This window comes from Ambystoma mexicanum, chromosome 7p, assembly GCF_040938575.1.
Source record: "Ambystoma mexicanum isolate Mex_15411 chromosome 7p, UKY_AmexF1_1, whole genome shotgun sequence".
In the NCBI taxonomy this organism is placed as follows: domain Eukaryota; kingdom Metazoa; phylum Chordata; class Amphibia; order Caudata; family Ambystomatidae; genus Ambystoma; species Ambystoma mexicanum.
The window spans coordinates 672,085,532-672,102,884 of NC_090939.1; the positions used below are offsets into that span (position 1 = coordinate 672,085,532).

The 17,353-nt window shown below is 44.9% G+C and overlaps 1 protein-coding gene across 4 annotated transcripts in view; it reads left to right on the plus strand.

The window, feature by feature from the left end:
* The first annotated feature begins 6,164 nt into the window (after positions 1-6,164).
* ARHGEF7 (Rho guanine nucleotide exchange factor 7) overlaps positions 6,165-17,353 on the plus strand; it is a 1,715,641-nt gene continuing 1,704,452 nt past the window's right edge. For 2 of the 4 annotated variants that reach the window (XM_069636768.1, XM_069636767.1), the window contains exon 1: positions 6,167-6,695. In XM_069636768.1, the coding sequence (XP_069492869.1) occupies positions 6,531-6,695 (165 nt within the window). In that variant the 5' untranslated portion in view covers positions 6,167-6,530. Of the gene's footprint in view, positions 6,696-17,353 lie in introns of all 4 variants that reach the window. The other 2 variants (XM_069636766.1, XM_069636769.1) reach the window with 2 other exon arrangements.

Below are 17,353 nucleotides of genomic sequence, written 5' to 3' on the forward strand. Positions count from 1 at the left end.
CCTCTTAAAGTGGATCCGGCTTTCTGAAATCTAACTTCACGGTTTGACTCTGCCTTCCTCTCTTGCTGTGTTCTTTTGAAAGTGTTGGGATCTGTTTCAATTTATGCTCTGCCTTTCTCTCCCTTTTAAACTGAATTATTAGAGTGCCATCTGCGTTAAGCGCTCACCGCTGTCTGAAAATAAGTGGGGCTTTACTTAAGACTTGTCTAGTATATAAGGGAGTGTATATCTTTTAGTGACCGTGTTTTTGAACTGCTTAATATTAGTGCCTGTGTGTTTTATTAGATGTGGTTTTAAATAAATAATTATATCTCTTTTACACCAAGCTCTGGTCAGTGTTTGCTTGTTCTACTGTGTTCTTGTGACCTATTGTGAATACTCTGTATACTGCCTAACTCTTCTTGAGGGAAGTCTGACTGCTCAGCCACAGCTACCAAGTGAATCTGTGTGGACAGACTGCTACCAAGTGGGTTTACTGCCAAACACCTGTAGTCTTAAATATTTTGCAGTGGTCCCAGAGGGAACTGCACAGGTTTCTGCCTAACAATGGGGTGTAGTTTAAATGGTACTTTATAATTTCCCATCGCTATAAGCCAGCCCCAGGGTGAGAGCGATGCAGAGATTGGCCCGAGGAACCAGCTAAACAGGAGGGCCAATGGAAGGGGGACTAGGTGGATAAAAATGCACAGGAAGAACTGGGAAGTATGGGTTGTTCGGGTGATGTCAAGGGAGGAGGAGGCAAACCGAGAGGCCAGGCGGAGGAAGGATGGTGGGGTGGAGCATTGAAGCGACTAACAAAGAATGTGCTCAAAGTGAGGTATTTGTTGGTGAGAAAAGTGGTACTTGTTAGAAATACACCCTGTTACTCACCAAGGGTACCGCTTCTTCCAAAGCAGCTCTGGCAGCCACAGTGACTCGCCGGTACATGTTATGTTATGTAATGTGCTTGCTTATTTCGCACCGGTAGCCCGTAGGCATCCGGGCGCGGGAACCAAGAAAATCAAAAATACGTCATTCTCCTCCTTGAGTTAGATTGGATACTTGGGAAAGGGACAATATTTCTCATTGGAACAGCAAGGTTTTAAGCAGTTTCCTAAATCTCTGATAGTTTGCGTCTAGCCATAATGCCATCAGCAACTTGTTCCAGTGGTCTACTGCTTTCACCAGGAAGGATTTACCTTGCTCGATTGCACACTTGGCCCCGGGAATATTCAAGGTGCCCCTGTCGGCTGATCTTAGACATCTTCCAGGTGTATAGAAGGAGAAAGGTTTTTGAAAAAGCTGGGGGCCTCTCCATATAAGCATCTATGGATTATTGTCATGGCCTTAAAATTAACTCTATCCTCCACTCTTAACCAATGGAGTGCTCTTCTCCCTGTTGACACATGTTCTCTGTTTTTTATATTCTTAACTATACGAACTGCGTCGTTTTGTATGACTTGGCACTTTTGAATTTCCCTCTTTGTAGCTCCTAGCAAAAGAGCGTTGCCGTAGTCAAGTCGCGACAGGATGATAGCTCTGGCAATTGTTGCAGCATTGACAAAGGGTCTTATTGCTCTCAGAAGATGCAGATAGTAGGCGTTATTTTTCTGCAGGTAGCTTACCTGTACCTCAGAGCCCACCGAGGCTTCCACCATCATCCCGGAGTTTTAACATGCGGCATCACCGGGAGGATGGCGTCTTTGATGGTAAAGGACTTATATTCCTTCCCCAACTTGGATCTAGCCTGTTGCGTTTCCAAGATCAACAGTTCAGTTTTAGTATTGTTTAAACACATCCAATGATGTTGCATCCAGTGGTCTATGATCTGATAAACCTCTGAAATGTTTGAACTGTCAGTGATATAATCACCCGTAAATTCAAAAATGAGCTGTGTATCATCAGCGTAATTCATAAAGAATGGCGTCAATTGCAACAGAGCACCTGTTAGGTCCTACAACATCCACTCTTGATAAGGGACCCGATCGGCGGTTACCTAACTCTGCATCCCCAGCATGATAAAGAGTTGCCACTGTTACGGGTGACACATTCCAAGATGGCTACCAAATCCAGACATTCATACACCACCAAGATGGCCGCCACACGTTTGACATGGATATCAAGATGTTCCCTTCAGGATCTGCAGGAATAAAAGCACCAGCGATGCACGGATCGCTGTATTGCAACAATCTACATCCTGTGATGCCCATCAGACTCCACTTATAGATATTTAGTGAGTTATTATTTGTTTTGAGGAGTGCTGCTCACTCCATCCATGTTAATACTTGGAATAGGCCAGTGTTAAGACTACACCTTGTATATTCCTTGGGGACTTGATGGTTCTTGTGCGGATTCTGTGTTTCCAGGTACTGCACTGGGTGTATGGGTAACTTTATCCTTTTCACAGAAGGATCTGATATTTATACTGTTTATTATTTCACCAAACTGCAGCTCCATTTCCAGGTTGTCAAGTCCCAAAACCGAGGCGCATTAATAAGCCGCCTCTTACCGGGGGAACGACATTGGAGTGGTGTTTATTTATCGCTAACTTGTTCTCATTCATCAGGGGGGGGGGGTTGTTGGCATTTTCATCTGTGCCTCCCAGAGAAAACCAGTGTTGCAAGATCAGTCCCGCCAAAGAGTAAGTGGCAAGTTGACAGTACTTGGGTGTGGGTGCGTGGATGGCGAGGACGGTGGGTGAGTGAGTGAGACTAAGTGGGATTCTAGGGGAATAAGTGAGCCTGAGTGAGAAAGGTGATTAAGAGATTGACTAGTGTAGAGTGTAAATTAGGGGGGAGTAGAGACTAATGCCGCAAGTCAGAGGGGAGAGTAGTGAGAGTGGAGAGTAATGGGAGTAGGGAGTAGTGCAATGGGAGTGGTATAGTAACTCAAATGGAGAGTTAAGAGTAGTGGAGAGGGGCGTGGAGAGCAGTAAAGTGGAGATGGAGAGTAGGAGTAGACTTGAGGGGAGTAACATGGGAGGGACAGAGAGAGGTAGAGACAAGGACAGAAAGAAGAGAGTGGGAGGGAGAGAAGGGAGGAGAGTAGATGGCAGGAAGAGGAAGGGAAGAAAATCAGCATGAGGAGTATGAGAGTGTGAGAGGAAAAGATTGAGACCTGAGTGTTTGGAAGTCACCACTTCCAGAGATGATTCTTCTTGTGGGTTATCAGGTTAGGTCCACTAGAAGAACGCGGCGAGAGTAAGAAAGATAAGGTGGGTATTTTATTTGAATTTTTGCTTAGCGCTGGCCCTACCCAGAGGATCCTATAGCGCATTACATGATCAATGGTTCAAAGTTGGAAAAGGTGGGAGTTGAAAAAAGAAGTTACAAAATGTTCTCAGGAAAGGATAGGAAGATTTGAATAGACAGGTGATAGCAGTAGAGGATGGAAGGGTTATGTATGGGTAAACATGTATGTTTTGAGGCTCTTTCTGAAAGTGGTGACGGAGGATGCAGGGCATATTTGAAGAGGTAGGGTGTTCCATGCCCTGGGTGCCCAGTGAATAAATGTTTCTTTTATGCGTGCATGTGTGTTTATATAGTGGAATGTGTAGACAGTGTTGGCTGGCTTGTCTGTTGTTTGTGTACAGGGATGGGTTTGAGTTTGTCATGAAGGTAAGATGGAGTATTGAGGTGGATGACTTTGAATAGAATGCAGTCCTTTGAAGGCAATTGTCTGGGATATGGGGAGCCATTGGAGCTGGATAAGAGCCGGGGTAATGTGTGAATGTTTGGGTAAGTGGAGGATGAGTCTGACTGCTGCGTTTTGTATGGCTTGCAGCAGTGCAAGAGTGTGGATGGGGAGTACAGTGAGGAGAGCTCACTGGGAATGAGTAGGGGTTATCAATCTGTAGTGACCATGTTGCGATCTAGGGAAGCCTGGCCTAGAGTGGAGCGAGACTCGGGGAAGACGAGAGAGAGAGGGACGGCCCTTAGTTGTACTCTATATAAATTCTTAATAAAAACTCTTGAACCATCTTTGAGAATTGGTGTGTTCTCAAGGCCATCAGTGACATAAGACATCCGTTTATGCAGATCCCCAACCGTAATTATCTCTGGCTTATGGCAGCTGTCCAATCAGCTTGTGAGAAAAGCAGGCTGAACTACTGATGAAGGCCCATGTTCCAAGATGCTTGTTGGCTGTGTCCCCCTGCTTTCTTCTGTTTGGCCATGCTTTTACTCCCTGCTCCTTCCTTGCTCCCTCCTTCCCTTCGGTTGTACCTCTAACTCCTCCTTATATCTGCAGATAAGGAGACCCCTCCTTATCAGCCCTTAGTGTGTGCCTAGAAGAATTTCATCTGCAAATCTCAGATTCAGAAAAATCCTTAAGCTTCACCATTGACATCAGAATCTACTTCCAGAAACACATATCCAAGAAGGCCCAAACGGCCTGTCTCCAAATCTCCACCATGCGCAAAATCAAACCCTTCATTGCACAGAACTTCAAGACCATAGTACAGGCCTTTGTGGTCTTGTACATCGATGGGGGAAATTACTTCCTGATGGGGCTCCCAGCCACACTTGGCTCCCCTAAAAGCAGTCCACCACGTTGCAGCACGTCTTATTACGGGTATATGGAAATGTGACAAAGAGAGGGCTCTGAAACAATCTTTCTCTTGTCATGCACCCATCCTTTGGAATTCGATCCGGTATCGGCTCAGAATGCCCACTCTCCAGTTTCGCAAATCTCTCAAAACGTGGCTTTTCCAACAACACCTAACCAAAGACAAATCCCAATGGAAGCAGACTGCAATTCACAATACTGTGCTACTGTTAAACGTTGCCAGCCCAAACGCTGGCTACCTATACAGTGCTGTGCCGCTCTCACGCTAGGTCTGCACTTTAAACAATGAAATAATAAAATAAATAATAATTGTGCCAGGGCACTGAGCCACCATCCACACCACACCAGCAATGTAGATGGAAAAGGGGCTCCAATTTGAGCCTGGCATTCCCTCTGCATGGTGGCCATTTTGTATTAGCCAATGACTCCACTGGCTGCATGCTAGGCGAAGACCTTTTTTTGTAAGATTTGTATTGCTTTTAGTACCGAGGGGTTAGTCGTCGTTTGCTAATAGAAGCAATAAGCAGTTCACCGTTTGTTCTAGGTGGTAACGGCCCATAAGCCGCAGTTAACAGGCCAGTGTGGAAGGAGTATTAAGTATGCCATCAGGGAGTGCCTTGTATCCATATGTAAGGAGCTCTCCATAATTCTGCGCATGCCCATGCACAAGCTAATGGGTCACATGGAATGTTCAAACCACATGTTGACAAACATTGGCCACCCTGAGACTGGTGTTGGGCCAGGAGGACAGGACACTTTGAAACATGGCCCAACGCTTTAAGATACAGTTTATGTTTTGAAAATCTATATGGTAGCTTTCGGCAAGTGACGATTAAAGTAAGCAGCAGCAGGCCATGAACTACTACGTAATCCAACCATGCACTAAACCTGTACTGTGTGTTTCCTGCCATGCACTGCTTTGAAACTCACATGCAATTTCAGATGATATCACAAATGACACCATTGATTACATTCTCTTCAAATACACCAGCAAGTCCATCACGTCCATCACACATATAATTTAAATTCCAGAAGGGACTAATCTTTAATTTAAAGCGTGTTTACTGTAGACACGTACTTTTGTGCTCTATGCATGAAACTTGGTGTTCTTTGCACACATACGTGTAAGAGGATATTCCACTTTGTTTTGATGTTATTATGAAATATGTATTGTAATTAGGAATATTATTCATTGTTGGCGGTGAGTGAAGGTTTTATTGGCACTTTTGCATGCAATGGATGATTGCTAATACTGACTGCCCTGACACCTACATTACAGTATTTCATATTCAAGAATGTATCACACGCCTGCGAAAATATGCGTGTGTGAAAAATTGCTGGTATTGCTGGTATAGTTATCAGCGAATGTCCCTTTAACGTCTTTGAAAAATGTATTTCTTATATTTATAGACAGAGATAAAAGATGTATTGCGATTAACGTCGAGGACAAGCAGCATTACAAAAACGCTGCACGTTTTCCGGAGCGTTGGGGCGAAGAAGGCGCGAGGCTGCTCTTCTACAACACAGGGCAAACTGTAAAAAAAATGACTGCATGACAGGCCGGGGGTTTCTTTGTGGCAGTGGGTGTTTTCACAGTGCCAGTGATGTCATGCGCCGGCAGAGGAGGGCTGAGCAGAGCGGCACTGCAGGTTTGAGCGTGTGTGTATGTACATGAGAAGGAGGAGGGGTCGGGGAGAAAAGGCACTTGACAGTCAGCCAAAAAAACACCCGAGAGGGGAGGAAGAAGAGGGGGAGGCGGAAGAAGAGACCGGGGGAACTGGACCTACAGGACGGGAGGATCATCGCCGCCTCGCCTTCTGCATGGGGAAGGGGGGATCTGCCAGGGCAGTCTCCTCTGCGAAGCCTTCAGGTGGTGGGAGGAGGACGGGCACGGCAGCAAAGGGGGCCTGTTGTGGGGACCCATAAGCCTCGGGCGGCCTCCCTCGCCTGCTCTCTGGGGCGCCCTCTCTGCGCTCAAGGCCGCTATGAATTCCGCCGAGCAGACCGTGACCTGGTTGATTACCCTGGGGGTATTGGAATCGCCCAAGAAGACCATCTCGGATCCAGAGGGGTTTCTGCAGTCGTCCCTGAAGGATGGGGTGGTGCTGTGCAGGCTGCTGGACCGGCTGCTCCCCGGATCCATAGACAAAGTAAGTAGATTCCCCCGCCCCCGTGTGCGCCTATGCCATGATGCTGGGGGCGATGGCACTATGTGTGATGAAGTGTTGCAATAACGGCGGCCCCTTCTCCCCGCCGATAATATGGGATCAACAATGTACTTGCACCAGTGGGCAGTGTATTCGCGCTTTTATTGGTACAGCTAAGAGAGGGGAGGGACTGCTCAGCTCACTTGTACCGATACCATGTGTCCCTCCCCCACCAATATAAACTAAATCTAAATATATACTTACTGTGTGCTGGATACCCGCCTATCTATCGGTTTATCATTATATATAAATATTCAGAGATTGTATGCGCACACATTGCACACTCATCTGTATCGTTATGTATGCATTATATACTCACATTGTATCATATATTTATAATTGCTATACTGATGATTATAAGTATAGTGCTAGATAAAGAGGGAACATAATCTCTATTGCTTTATCAGTCTACATTTTTGCAATGGGTGACCGCAACATCTGAACGTTTATACTATGTTAAGCAGCGAGAAAAGCATATAGTCCACCTGTGTACATTAAGGGCCGGATTTACAAACATGTTTTTAGTCTTGTTTTATTTGCACTTATGCATGCATTTTCCTTCATTCTTTAATTATGGTCTTATCACAATAATGTGGCCTTATATATATATATATATACACACACGCGATAATTAAGGTGAATTCCACGTGCCTCAAGGATGGCCGACTGGGTAGAGATAAATGGTGCCCAAGTAATACAGGAGCCAGAGTATTTGTGCACGTGTGGATGGGGGGAGGGTAGCTCGAACCCTGCCGCCACCATTCCACCGCGCACACATTCATAATACCACCACTTCTTGAAAAACCACATCCTGGGCAGGCAGCGGCAGCTTGTCTCGTTGAGCAGGGCTGCGCCGCCCCCTTGAGAACCACTCAGGCAGGGTGTCTGTGTGTGAACCCTGGAGCCACGGCGCGGCCACGGAATACCTTCCCCCGTTGCCTTTGTTCGTCCGCGTAAAGGCATCGGAAGCTCAACGGGAAAACATTCACTGGGGGAAGAGTGAGGGAGCAGTGAAACCAGATACAGCAGCTGCCTCGGCAAAGGCGCCATTGTCAGGCAGACATGCTCATAGCCGGTCTGACTTGGAGGTCACTCTTAAAGAGGCAGTACCCCCCACCGTCGCCACAACAACAAACCGAACATAGGGCTTTCATAAACCAAGTGCTTCCGCAACTGGGTGAATACCGTGACTAAAAACCAGCAATAAATAACAATAATTAAAATACTTATGCCAGCACACATTTCAATAAAAAAGTAGAGCAAAATAACTACTGTTCTCTGAAGCCTGTACATCTGGGACCCTTTCCATTGAATGTACACTAGAGGTAACCAACTGCACACAAACGTTTCAGTAAAACCCAATGCCAGAAACACACACGAGGAGCTAGTGAGCATCACTCATTTCATTGTGTATTCATACAAGTTTGCCAACTACCACTATCTATAGCAGTAGTTACTGCTCTGTGAGGCGTCACTAAATTAAATCAGCACCTAAAAAACGGGAAACCATTTGTATATCTTTGGTGCGAGTTTGCGAGTTGCTGGAAGGTAGGGTGTGACGCTTTGCAAATCAAAATAAATATATCTATATATACACACACATACTCCGTTATGTTAGTGGGATGTATATCGCACATTGCTGCCCTTTGCATAGTCTCCAATACAACAGCACTAGCTACCACATCACAACCAAAACACAGTGATGTGGTCTAGTCATGGTTAATTTGTTGACTTTGGAACGGGTGGACAGGGTTCTACACCCTCCTCCTCACCAAACCTGCTTCATCCAGGGCACAGGGTCAGGCAAAGAGAAATTGTTCCACTTTCCTCCTCTGACAATGGGAACACTTTGGTTGCTGGTCAGGCAATGTGGTGCCCCTGTGCTAGTGGTGCCCTAGGTGGCTGCCTAGTATTGCCTTTTGCAGTGCTCTAAAACATACTCTATGTTCGCACACAACATTATGACACGTGCCTTAGTTTTAATGATTAGCTTTTAAATTGGACAGGCACGAATATCAGTGGTGAAACAAAAATGAAATAAAAAAAACTAAAACTGAACCATTCAGCCTGGAAGTGCCTTTTTTGCGATTCAGTGCATGGTGTTGAGCTATGCAAGATTACTTACAACAATCAATCATACCATAGTTTGTCTGCCGCATTTTCTTTGGCCTATCTAATGTGATTTATCCATGAATTGGTTAACTGATAAGGTACGGAACATGAAAATCTTGGTTGTAAGAGCGTCGCCTCCACTCGACCAAACGGTGTTATCTTAGGCAAGTCCTTATCTCCTTGTGACTCAATTTCCTTACCTTCAAAATGTGGGCACACGTAAGCGGCAGTATTTTCGTCTCTAATTGTGATTTCTCAACCAGTAGTGAAGGGCTGGCAATGGACTTGTTTAGTGCTTTTCTTTCTTTGCCTATGCTGCCTTTCATCTCTTTGTATTTTCAAACTTAATGTATTATAATGCGACTGTCGCTGCACTAGAGTTAAGGTGATAGCCTAGATCCATAGGAAAAGCGAAAATTCTATTGTTAATAACTTTTGACTGCATGACGGATTTGGCTGATATTTTCCAAACAAAAAGTTAGTCACAGGCCCACCCAGACTGACATACTGATATTTTGGGAAAGATTCGTTAAGTAATGAAAAAGTTAATAGGAAAGCAAAGAAAACGCTGGTTTTGGCCTACTGCCGTTCATTTTCCCAAATAGAAAAAGTCAAAATGTTATCAAGCCAAAGCACAAAAACCACTGGATGGAATTGGATCAAATAAACAATTAGGGCACAAAGCGTTGACTTAATTTTCAGGACAGATTTGGGGTTATTCCGTCCAGTGGTTTAAAAAATATTTGATGGGGAAGGGAGTGCCCCGTTCTCCCAAAAATAGCTATATCTCCCATGGTGCTTTGCACTAGAAAGGCTTTTCAGAAATGAATATCCATTTTTTTTCTTTTGCTTGATGCAAGTGATTACTGCGGTAATACCAGGGGAATGTGAAAACAAAAAGTGAAAAAAAGCTATTTGGAGAAGGAAAAAGGTTGAAAATCCACCAGGCTAGAGATGTGGGGTCAGGGGGGAGGACATCATGTGAAGTTGGGGATTTGGGTGTGGTCTGGGGAACCAGTTACAGTTTGGACGTTTTCGCATTATCATTGGAATTGCGGGGGAATCTCGCGAGATTACTGTAATCTGATATGATAAGTCATTTATAACGCGCCTGTACACAAGTGTTTCTAGGCGTCACAAGATAAGGGGCGAGGAGACAGACGGAGGACAAGACAAACAATCTTACTAGGCCTTGTGTCATTCAGATCGTGAAAGTGAGACAGCGCAGAAGTGCAGGGGGAAGGGAAAGGGAAACGTGCCAGGGAGAGGGAAAGGGGAAGTGCAATCAGGGCAACAATTGCACTGAGTGAGTGCAGCAATGGCATCGCGGCTGTGGGTAAGTGCAAGGAGGCAGGGGGCTGTAGCGGTGACAGTTACAACCCATAAGTGCACTGTAGACTGGAAGGCAGTGCAGGGAAGATCGATCATAAAAGAGTTTGGTACCCAATGGGACCAGTCGGCGCAGCGACAGGTAAGTCAGCAGGGGGAGAGAGAGTGAAAGCAGAGGAGAAGAGGAAGGTCTTGAGCAGCTCCCGGAAAGTCAGGTGGTCCGGCTGAAGTTTGAGGAGGGAAGGTAGGCGATTCCAGAGGGAGGCACCTGCAGAGGAGAGAGATCTTACCCCCACTCTCTAAGCGTCTGACTCTCAGGAAGTCGGAGATAGTTGAGTGAAGGGCTAGCGAAGGAAGGTATTTTGAAAGAGAGAGTTGGATGTATTTCATGGCCCCCAGCCCCAGAAAGCCTTATGGACGATGCAGAGAGTCTTGAACTTGATCCTTGCAGCCACTGGTAGCCAGTGGAGAGATTTCAGGCTGGAGAGATACGGTCCCTGGGCTTGAGGCCATGGATAAGTCTTGCAGTCCTGTTCTGGATTAGTTGCATGGGAGGGCAGAGATTAGAGGAAGGCAGGTTGAGAAAGAGGCTATTGCAGTATTCCAGCCTATAGAGAACCAGGGCTCTAGAGACAGTGAGCTTCGGGGGGAAAGTAAGAAAAGAAAGAATACCTCTGAGGAGGTTCCACCGGTAGTGGGCCTTCTTGGCAAGGTCTGTGATGTGAGGAGAGAGTGGAATCGAAGATGACTCCAGAGTTTTTGCCTCACAGAAAGGTGAAGGAAGAGGGCCCAAGGAGGGCGGCCAGAGTGAGAGAGGGAAAGCGGGAGCAGGGGGTCCCAATGCAAAGGATCTCCATCTTGCTGGCATTAAGGCAGAGATCGTTGGAAGTGCACTAATCCTCAATCACGGATAGATAGTCAGGAATGAGCGAGAGAGGAGAGGAGGCTGAGGGGAGCCTGAAAGAGAGACGAGTGCCATTCGTATAACAGTGAAATTTAGAGGAGAAGGTAGAGATCAGGTGGGCCAAAGGGGCCCAGTAGACATTGAAGAGCCAGGGTGAGAGGTTTAGAGCCATGGGGAACACCACGCGTGGGAAGAGAGATGGTGGGGAAAAAGGGCCCACGTTGGACATGGGAGGGTCTGTCCAAGAGGAATGAGGTCAGCCAATCCAGGGCCTGACCTGTGATGCCAAGGTTCTCACAGAGTCCATTGATCAGGATAGCATGATTGACTGTGTCAAAAGCAGAGGAAAGGTCCAGGAGGATGAGGATAGAAGGAAGGATAGAATCAGGATTAGAGAGCAGATATTCACAGGTGATCAACAGAGCAGTTTCCATGCCTCTTGCTGCTCTGAAGACAGACTGATGGATGTGGATACAACCAACAGATTCAGTGTGGGGAGTAAGCTGGGAGATGGCCAGTTTTCCAGGAGTTTTCCAAGGAAAGGAGTGATAGAGATTGGGCGACAGTTTGCCAGACAGGTAGGGTCAGCAGAAGACTTTTTAAGGAGGGGATGCAGAAGGGAGTGCTTCAGGAGAGAGGGGAAAGATTCAGTGGTGAAAGAGTGATTGCAGAAGTCAGCCAAGGCTGGAGCGACGGTGTCAATGTGGTCCTTGATGGTTCTGGAGGAACAGGAAAGCAGGGGAGCACCTGTTTGGATGACACTTCATAGATCAGACTTGTCTAAAAACCTTGTCAGGTGTAGTCGGAGAGAAAGAGGAGAAAAGAGGAGAGGGAGAAGCGGCCAGAGGGGGGCAGAGAGGTTCTATGTCATTTGATCGTCAGGCATTTCAAAGACTGCAATTTAAACGTGTTTGACAGTTCATCAAATGTTATTGTTTTGGTCGATGAACTGCCAAACAGGTTTAAACTGCAGGCTTTGAAATGCCTGACGATGAAAGAACGTTTTACCGGCAGAGAGAGGTAGAGGGAGAGGATGAGGAGAGCAAGGGCAGGATGTCCTGGTTTTAGTGGTGAAGTGAGAAGCCAGAGCCGTGCAAAGGTCCTGGTAGGGAACAGTAGAGGTAGAGACTGCAGGAGGATTGGCCAGCTCCTTGAGGATTTTAAAGAGTACGGCTGTGTTGTTAGAGGCCGCAGAGACGCAGGCTTTGATGTGGGCTCTCTTCTTGGACAGTCCTGTGGTAATAACGGAAGGTGTGCTCGGAAACGAAAATGCATCACATGAAAGAAAGAGAGAAACGGAGTAAGGGGAGGGGGGCAGGGAGGTAAATAGCAACTGAGGTGGGTGGGGGGAGCCAGGGGAAAGAAAGGCGGCACGTGGGGAGCACCTGTGGGGACTTTTCAATTTTCAAGGGTTATTGTGGTAATTGGTGCAAGATTACAGCAAGATTAGTGAAGTGATTATCGAGGGACTGAAAACTGAGGAAAAAATAAACGGGGGGACATCTGTTGTGAACACATCTACTAGGCAGGGGGATATGGGTCTTGATGCCAGAGGCCCAGTGGTCAGAGGGCCCCAAAGAAAACTGTTATCGCAACATGTTCGGCCATGGCCGAAGGCCATGATGAGTGGGCTTGAAAGAAATTTAGTGTATTAAAATATACAGTGGGCATGGCAGAAGGCTGTGCTCATTGGCCAGGGCTGAAGGCCATGGCTAGTGGGCCCCAAGAAAACCTACATGTGGAACATGTACAGTGGCCACAGCCAACACTGGCCGTGGGCGAAGGCCATGGCTCGTGGGCCCTATAGATGGGCACTAAAGAAACTTATTGGGCACCATGTACAGTGGCCACGGGTGAAGGCCATGGTTAATGGACCTTGCATAACCTATGGTATAACAAAACCCTTGAAGTTCTTTGAAAAAACTTCAGTTAAGGGTCAGTTAATGTGATCAGATTTAACACAACAAAATGCTTGAAATTCACCGGATGTGGGAAGTGATGATCATCTTAAGCCCATGAGCACAAACACATATATTTTAGTACGATATATTTTAATTCATTCATTTGTAAACCTGCAAAAATAAATATAGCTGAGTAATTTAATTGTGCTGCTTTAACTTCTGTTTTGGAAATAAATTCACTTTAAAAGACAAACACTTTTGGAGCAATGCATACGTACAATCAGATCACCTCAAATTCAGTGTACGGTAACATGGGATTTTACAATGCTTCTGTACAGAACATGAGGATTTTGTGATGTGGTAGGCATAATGCTTGTATATTTATTATTTCCACATAGAACATGATCTTAAAAATAAAATAAGTGTTTTAAGTGAAAAGAGCTAATTTCGTTCGCATTTGGATGTGCACCATTATAGTAGAAGTCTGCATTCCATTGCAACATTCTGACGTCTCATACCTTTTCCTGTACTATTTGGTTTATAGGTATGGCTTGCAAAACGTGTAAGCGAGGGTGTTTGCCAAAGGTTTGCACTAATCTGTGCAACACATGTGACCTTTTAACTGTATATTCATAAGTGGGTGGCTCAAAAAAAGTTAGAAGAAAAGGGGCAATAAAAAATGTAAATGTTTTGAAGAGTTGGATGTATAGGACAGTGGATATGCGAAGTCTTATTTATGTTATGTTATTGTGTCTTATATAGTGCTACCTCTGACATTTTAATATGTATAGGCTAATGTCTACAACATAATTCTGGGAGGGGACTTTATTACTCAGTGTCCTGATGTGTCGGGTGGTGGGAGTGTCAGAACGGATGCTGAAGCAAATAACAGCAAGGCAATTTTGAGGGAATTCAGGTTCAATATGGGTCCGGTTCATGCATGAACTAAATGAGAATATAAGTGGGGACAAACCTGCCTCGTGTACTGGGAGGAGGGGGCCCTCTAAATCGTTAAATGATTGTGTATTTGTTTCAGATGCTATATTGGAAGGATGCGAGTCTCTGTGCATAAAGTTCTCGGAGCTAAGTGACCGCAAGTGGCTTACACTGTCCCTAAATCCCTAAATGCATGTGTTAATCACTATAGGTCTGACAGAATCTATTTATTAATAATGGAAGAAACAGAGTCTCACTGTCAAAGTGCAGAACATTCTGCAATATCGAATAACAAGTACCCCTTGATTGGTACGAGCCCAACCGCGAGTCAACCATGCAATATTGATAATTGTGTATCAACACTTAAAACACTTAAGATCTTGTAAGGGTTATTTTCTAGCGGTGAACCCTGTCGATCCGCAAAAAACAATCTCATTGCTTTGACAGGTTGGTAATGCAAAAAAAAAAAAAAGAGATGAGCGCTTAGATAAGGAAGGTAGAAAGGGGGCACCATAGAGCACTGTGACTATAAAAAAGATCCGGCAAAGATATAGAAACTGGACAAAAGTTCATTAAAATGGTATATCAAACAGGGACAGCAAGGCCATGCTGAATATTGCTGTCAAAAAAAAGAGCAAGCAAGTTCTGGTCACTGATTAGAAAAAAAAGATAGAGGGACCCACGGGATAATGGTCAATCCTATCCCAGAAGAGGTGGACACACAAACGCTCAAAGGCTCCCCCCCCCCCCCCCCCGGAACCAAGCACTAATAAGGGGGCCGCCCTACCATCATGGACAGGGTTCTTTGATAGAGCTGACACAGAGTACCTAATACACAAAGCAAAAACATTAAGAGGCACAGGCCCTGGTGATATACCAAATGATTGCTTAAGGCAAACCCTATATTCTGGCCTAAGATTTTATATACTTTATTTAATGATAGTGTCAGAAAGGGATCTGTGTGAAATTACCGAGTTGAAAAGTCCGACCACCAAAAGTCTGTTTTTTTTGTTCTGTTTTTTTTTCTCCATTTCTTCGCATATATATATGTGGGGGAGACCCCACACAGCCCACCCACCTTACACTTATACATTTTTATAAACTTTACCCCCCCCCACATATACATATGCAAATAAATGGGGGTCGAACTTTTGGTGGTAGGACTTTCCTACTTAGGTAATTTCGTCCTAACCCTCAGAAAGAACAGAATTCTGCAGTCATGCCATGGTGCAGCTCATCCATAATCCTGATTTACAAGAAGGGTGCTAGAATGGACCCCCACAATAACTGTCCTATAGCTCTGCTTGATATCTCAAGCAAAATGTTTAGTCCTTTTGTGATCTGGCTGATTGGGCAGTGCGTGCAAAACGAATAAGCAAGGAACAATCAGGGTTTAGTCGAGATTTGTTCACCACAGTCAATGGTCTTGTACTGTCATTACTCCACATAAGAGCTTTACGGAAAGATAACTTGCCTGTGTACTTGGCATGTCTAGACCCTAGTGCCACATTTGATACAGTGTTAAGGCCCGTATTGTGGCAAAAACTGCAGAGGTGGGTTATTCCTGTCAGTCTCTTAAGAGTTCTAATAATGTTACACATGGACACAAGAATTATGGTCAGACTAAGTGGGCTAGGACATGTCACGAGGAAGATTGATACTACGTTAGGTCTCCATCAGGGATGTGCCCTTTCGCCTACGCTTTTTAATCTTTATCTCTGGGACCTGGGTTTGGTGTTGGACGACTGCCATTCTTTTCTGATAAAATTCCGCAATGCAAGATTTGATTGGATGTCATGTGCAGACGATATTGGATTACTAGAACCGACGCAAATTGGTCTGCAGAGGAAATTGTATGCTTTTCAGTCTTACGTGTAAAACAATTTGAAAATAAAAACAAATACATGAAAGGCCCTGGTATTTGCGAATAATGTGAAGCATGAATGATAAGAAAATCGAGCAAGCTTCATCGCGCAAATATCAGGGCTTTTTGGTGCATGAAAGGAAGAATGTAAAAATCTTCAAGGGCCCAGAGGAAAGTTATGTACAAATCTTACTGTTGATTTTCTTAAACTCCGCTCATACATTTTTATAAAATGAAAGTCGTGGCAGCGGTAATATACGGCCTTGAGTTGACCCTGGTGAAGCGATTTGATGGCTTAAATAGTATAGAAGGCTATGTTTTGAAATCCATGCTGGGACTTCCCCATTTGCCGCTTCATGTAATTGATGGGCCTCTCTTCTATGAGGCCTATGTGCGGTGGAAAAGACTACACTTACTGCGGCAAGTTCTTTTGACAATAAAGAACTCAGTGTTAGTTGATTTGCGTGGGGCCTACCATCTCAAACCAATTGCTGAGGTTTTGCAGCTTGCTTCAGAAAGACTGTCCTATTTACAAACAATGGGTTGATCGGAAGGGGAGTTACTGTAATCCCCAGGTTTAACCAAAAATGTATGTTCAGGTTTGATTCGGAGATGATATGGACCTGTACCACTCATTCAAAGAGTTTTCTCTGGTCCATTGATCTAAAAAATACTTTGCCTGTATTGATCAGTTCTCTTCCTTTGTGCGCTAATAGGGCATATTTGATAAGACTTCATCTAAATTTAATTCCAACTCTGCGTCTTGTTGTCGGTCCAAGAATGGGTGTCACGAGGGAGATCACGCTGTGTCGCTTCTGTGAGGTGGGGGCCATGGAATCCATCAAAAAGGTTTTGGTGCAATGTACGGGCTTGAGTGAGATGGTAAAGAAGCACTTCAATAATCCAATGCATGTGGAGTGGACCAATGTATCAGAGTATTTGTGGAATGGAATTCTGATGTCAAATCATGCGTCATTTCTCTTCAAAATAAGTGAAGTTCTCCACGAGATAAGTGCACTATTGCTACAAGAGAATATCAAGCAACTCGAGGGACAATTGTTGGGGAGCATGTCACCCTTTATGTATTAAGACTATACCTGCATGGGAAATATGATGCTACCTAAATAGACCCAATTATGCCCATCATTTATGAATTGTCCTGATATATCGTATATGTAGTTTTACATGTGCTTTAATTAATAAATGGCTAAAGGTTTGTGATAAACCAATGCACCAAATACAAATTAAAAAAAGATGTATTCATTGTATTTATCAAGTGCCTTAGCTATTTGTGGACTGCTTCAGGGTGCTTTTGAGAATTGGATTAAGTGGGAAGGAGGTTCTGAAGCAAGTGGATGCGTACATGCGAATTCTTCTAGGTTTCGTGTATTGCGCTTAGCACACTCAGAGAGCGATTTCTATAGAATTGGAAAACAGTGGCATCAAGGCAAAAGGGCGGGGGAAGGGGACCACGTTCCATAGGGTGGATCCTAGTGTTGTTCCGCAAAGTGTTTGCAACACTTCAGATGCAGAGGCAACTGGTTATGGGAGCCAA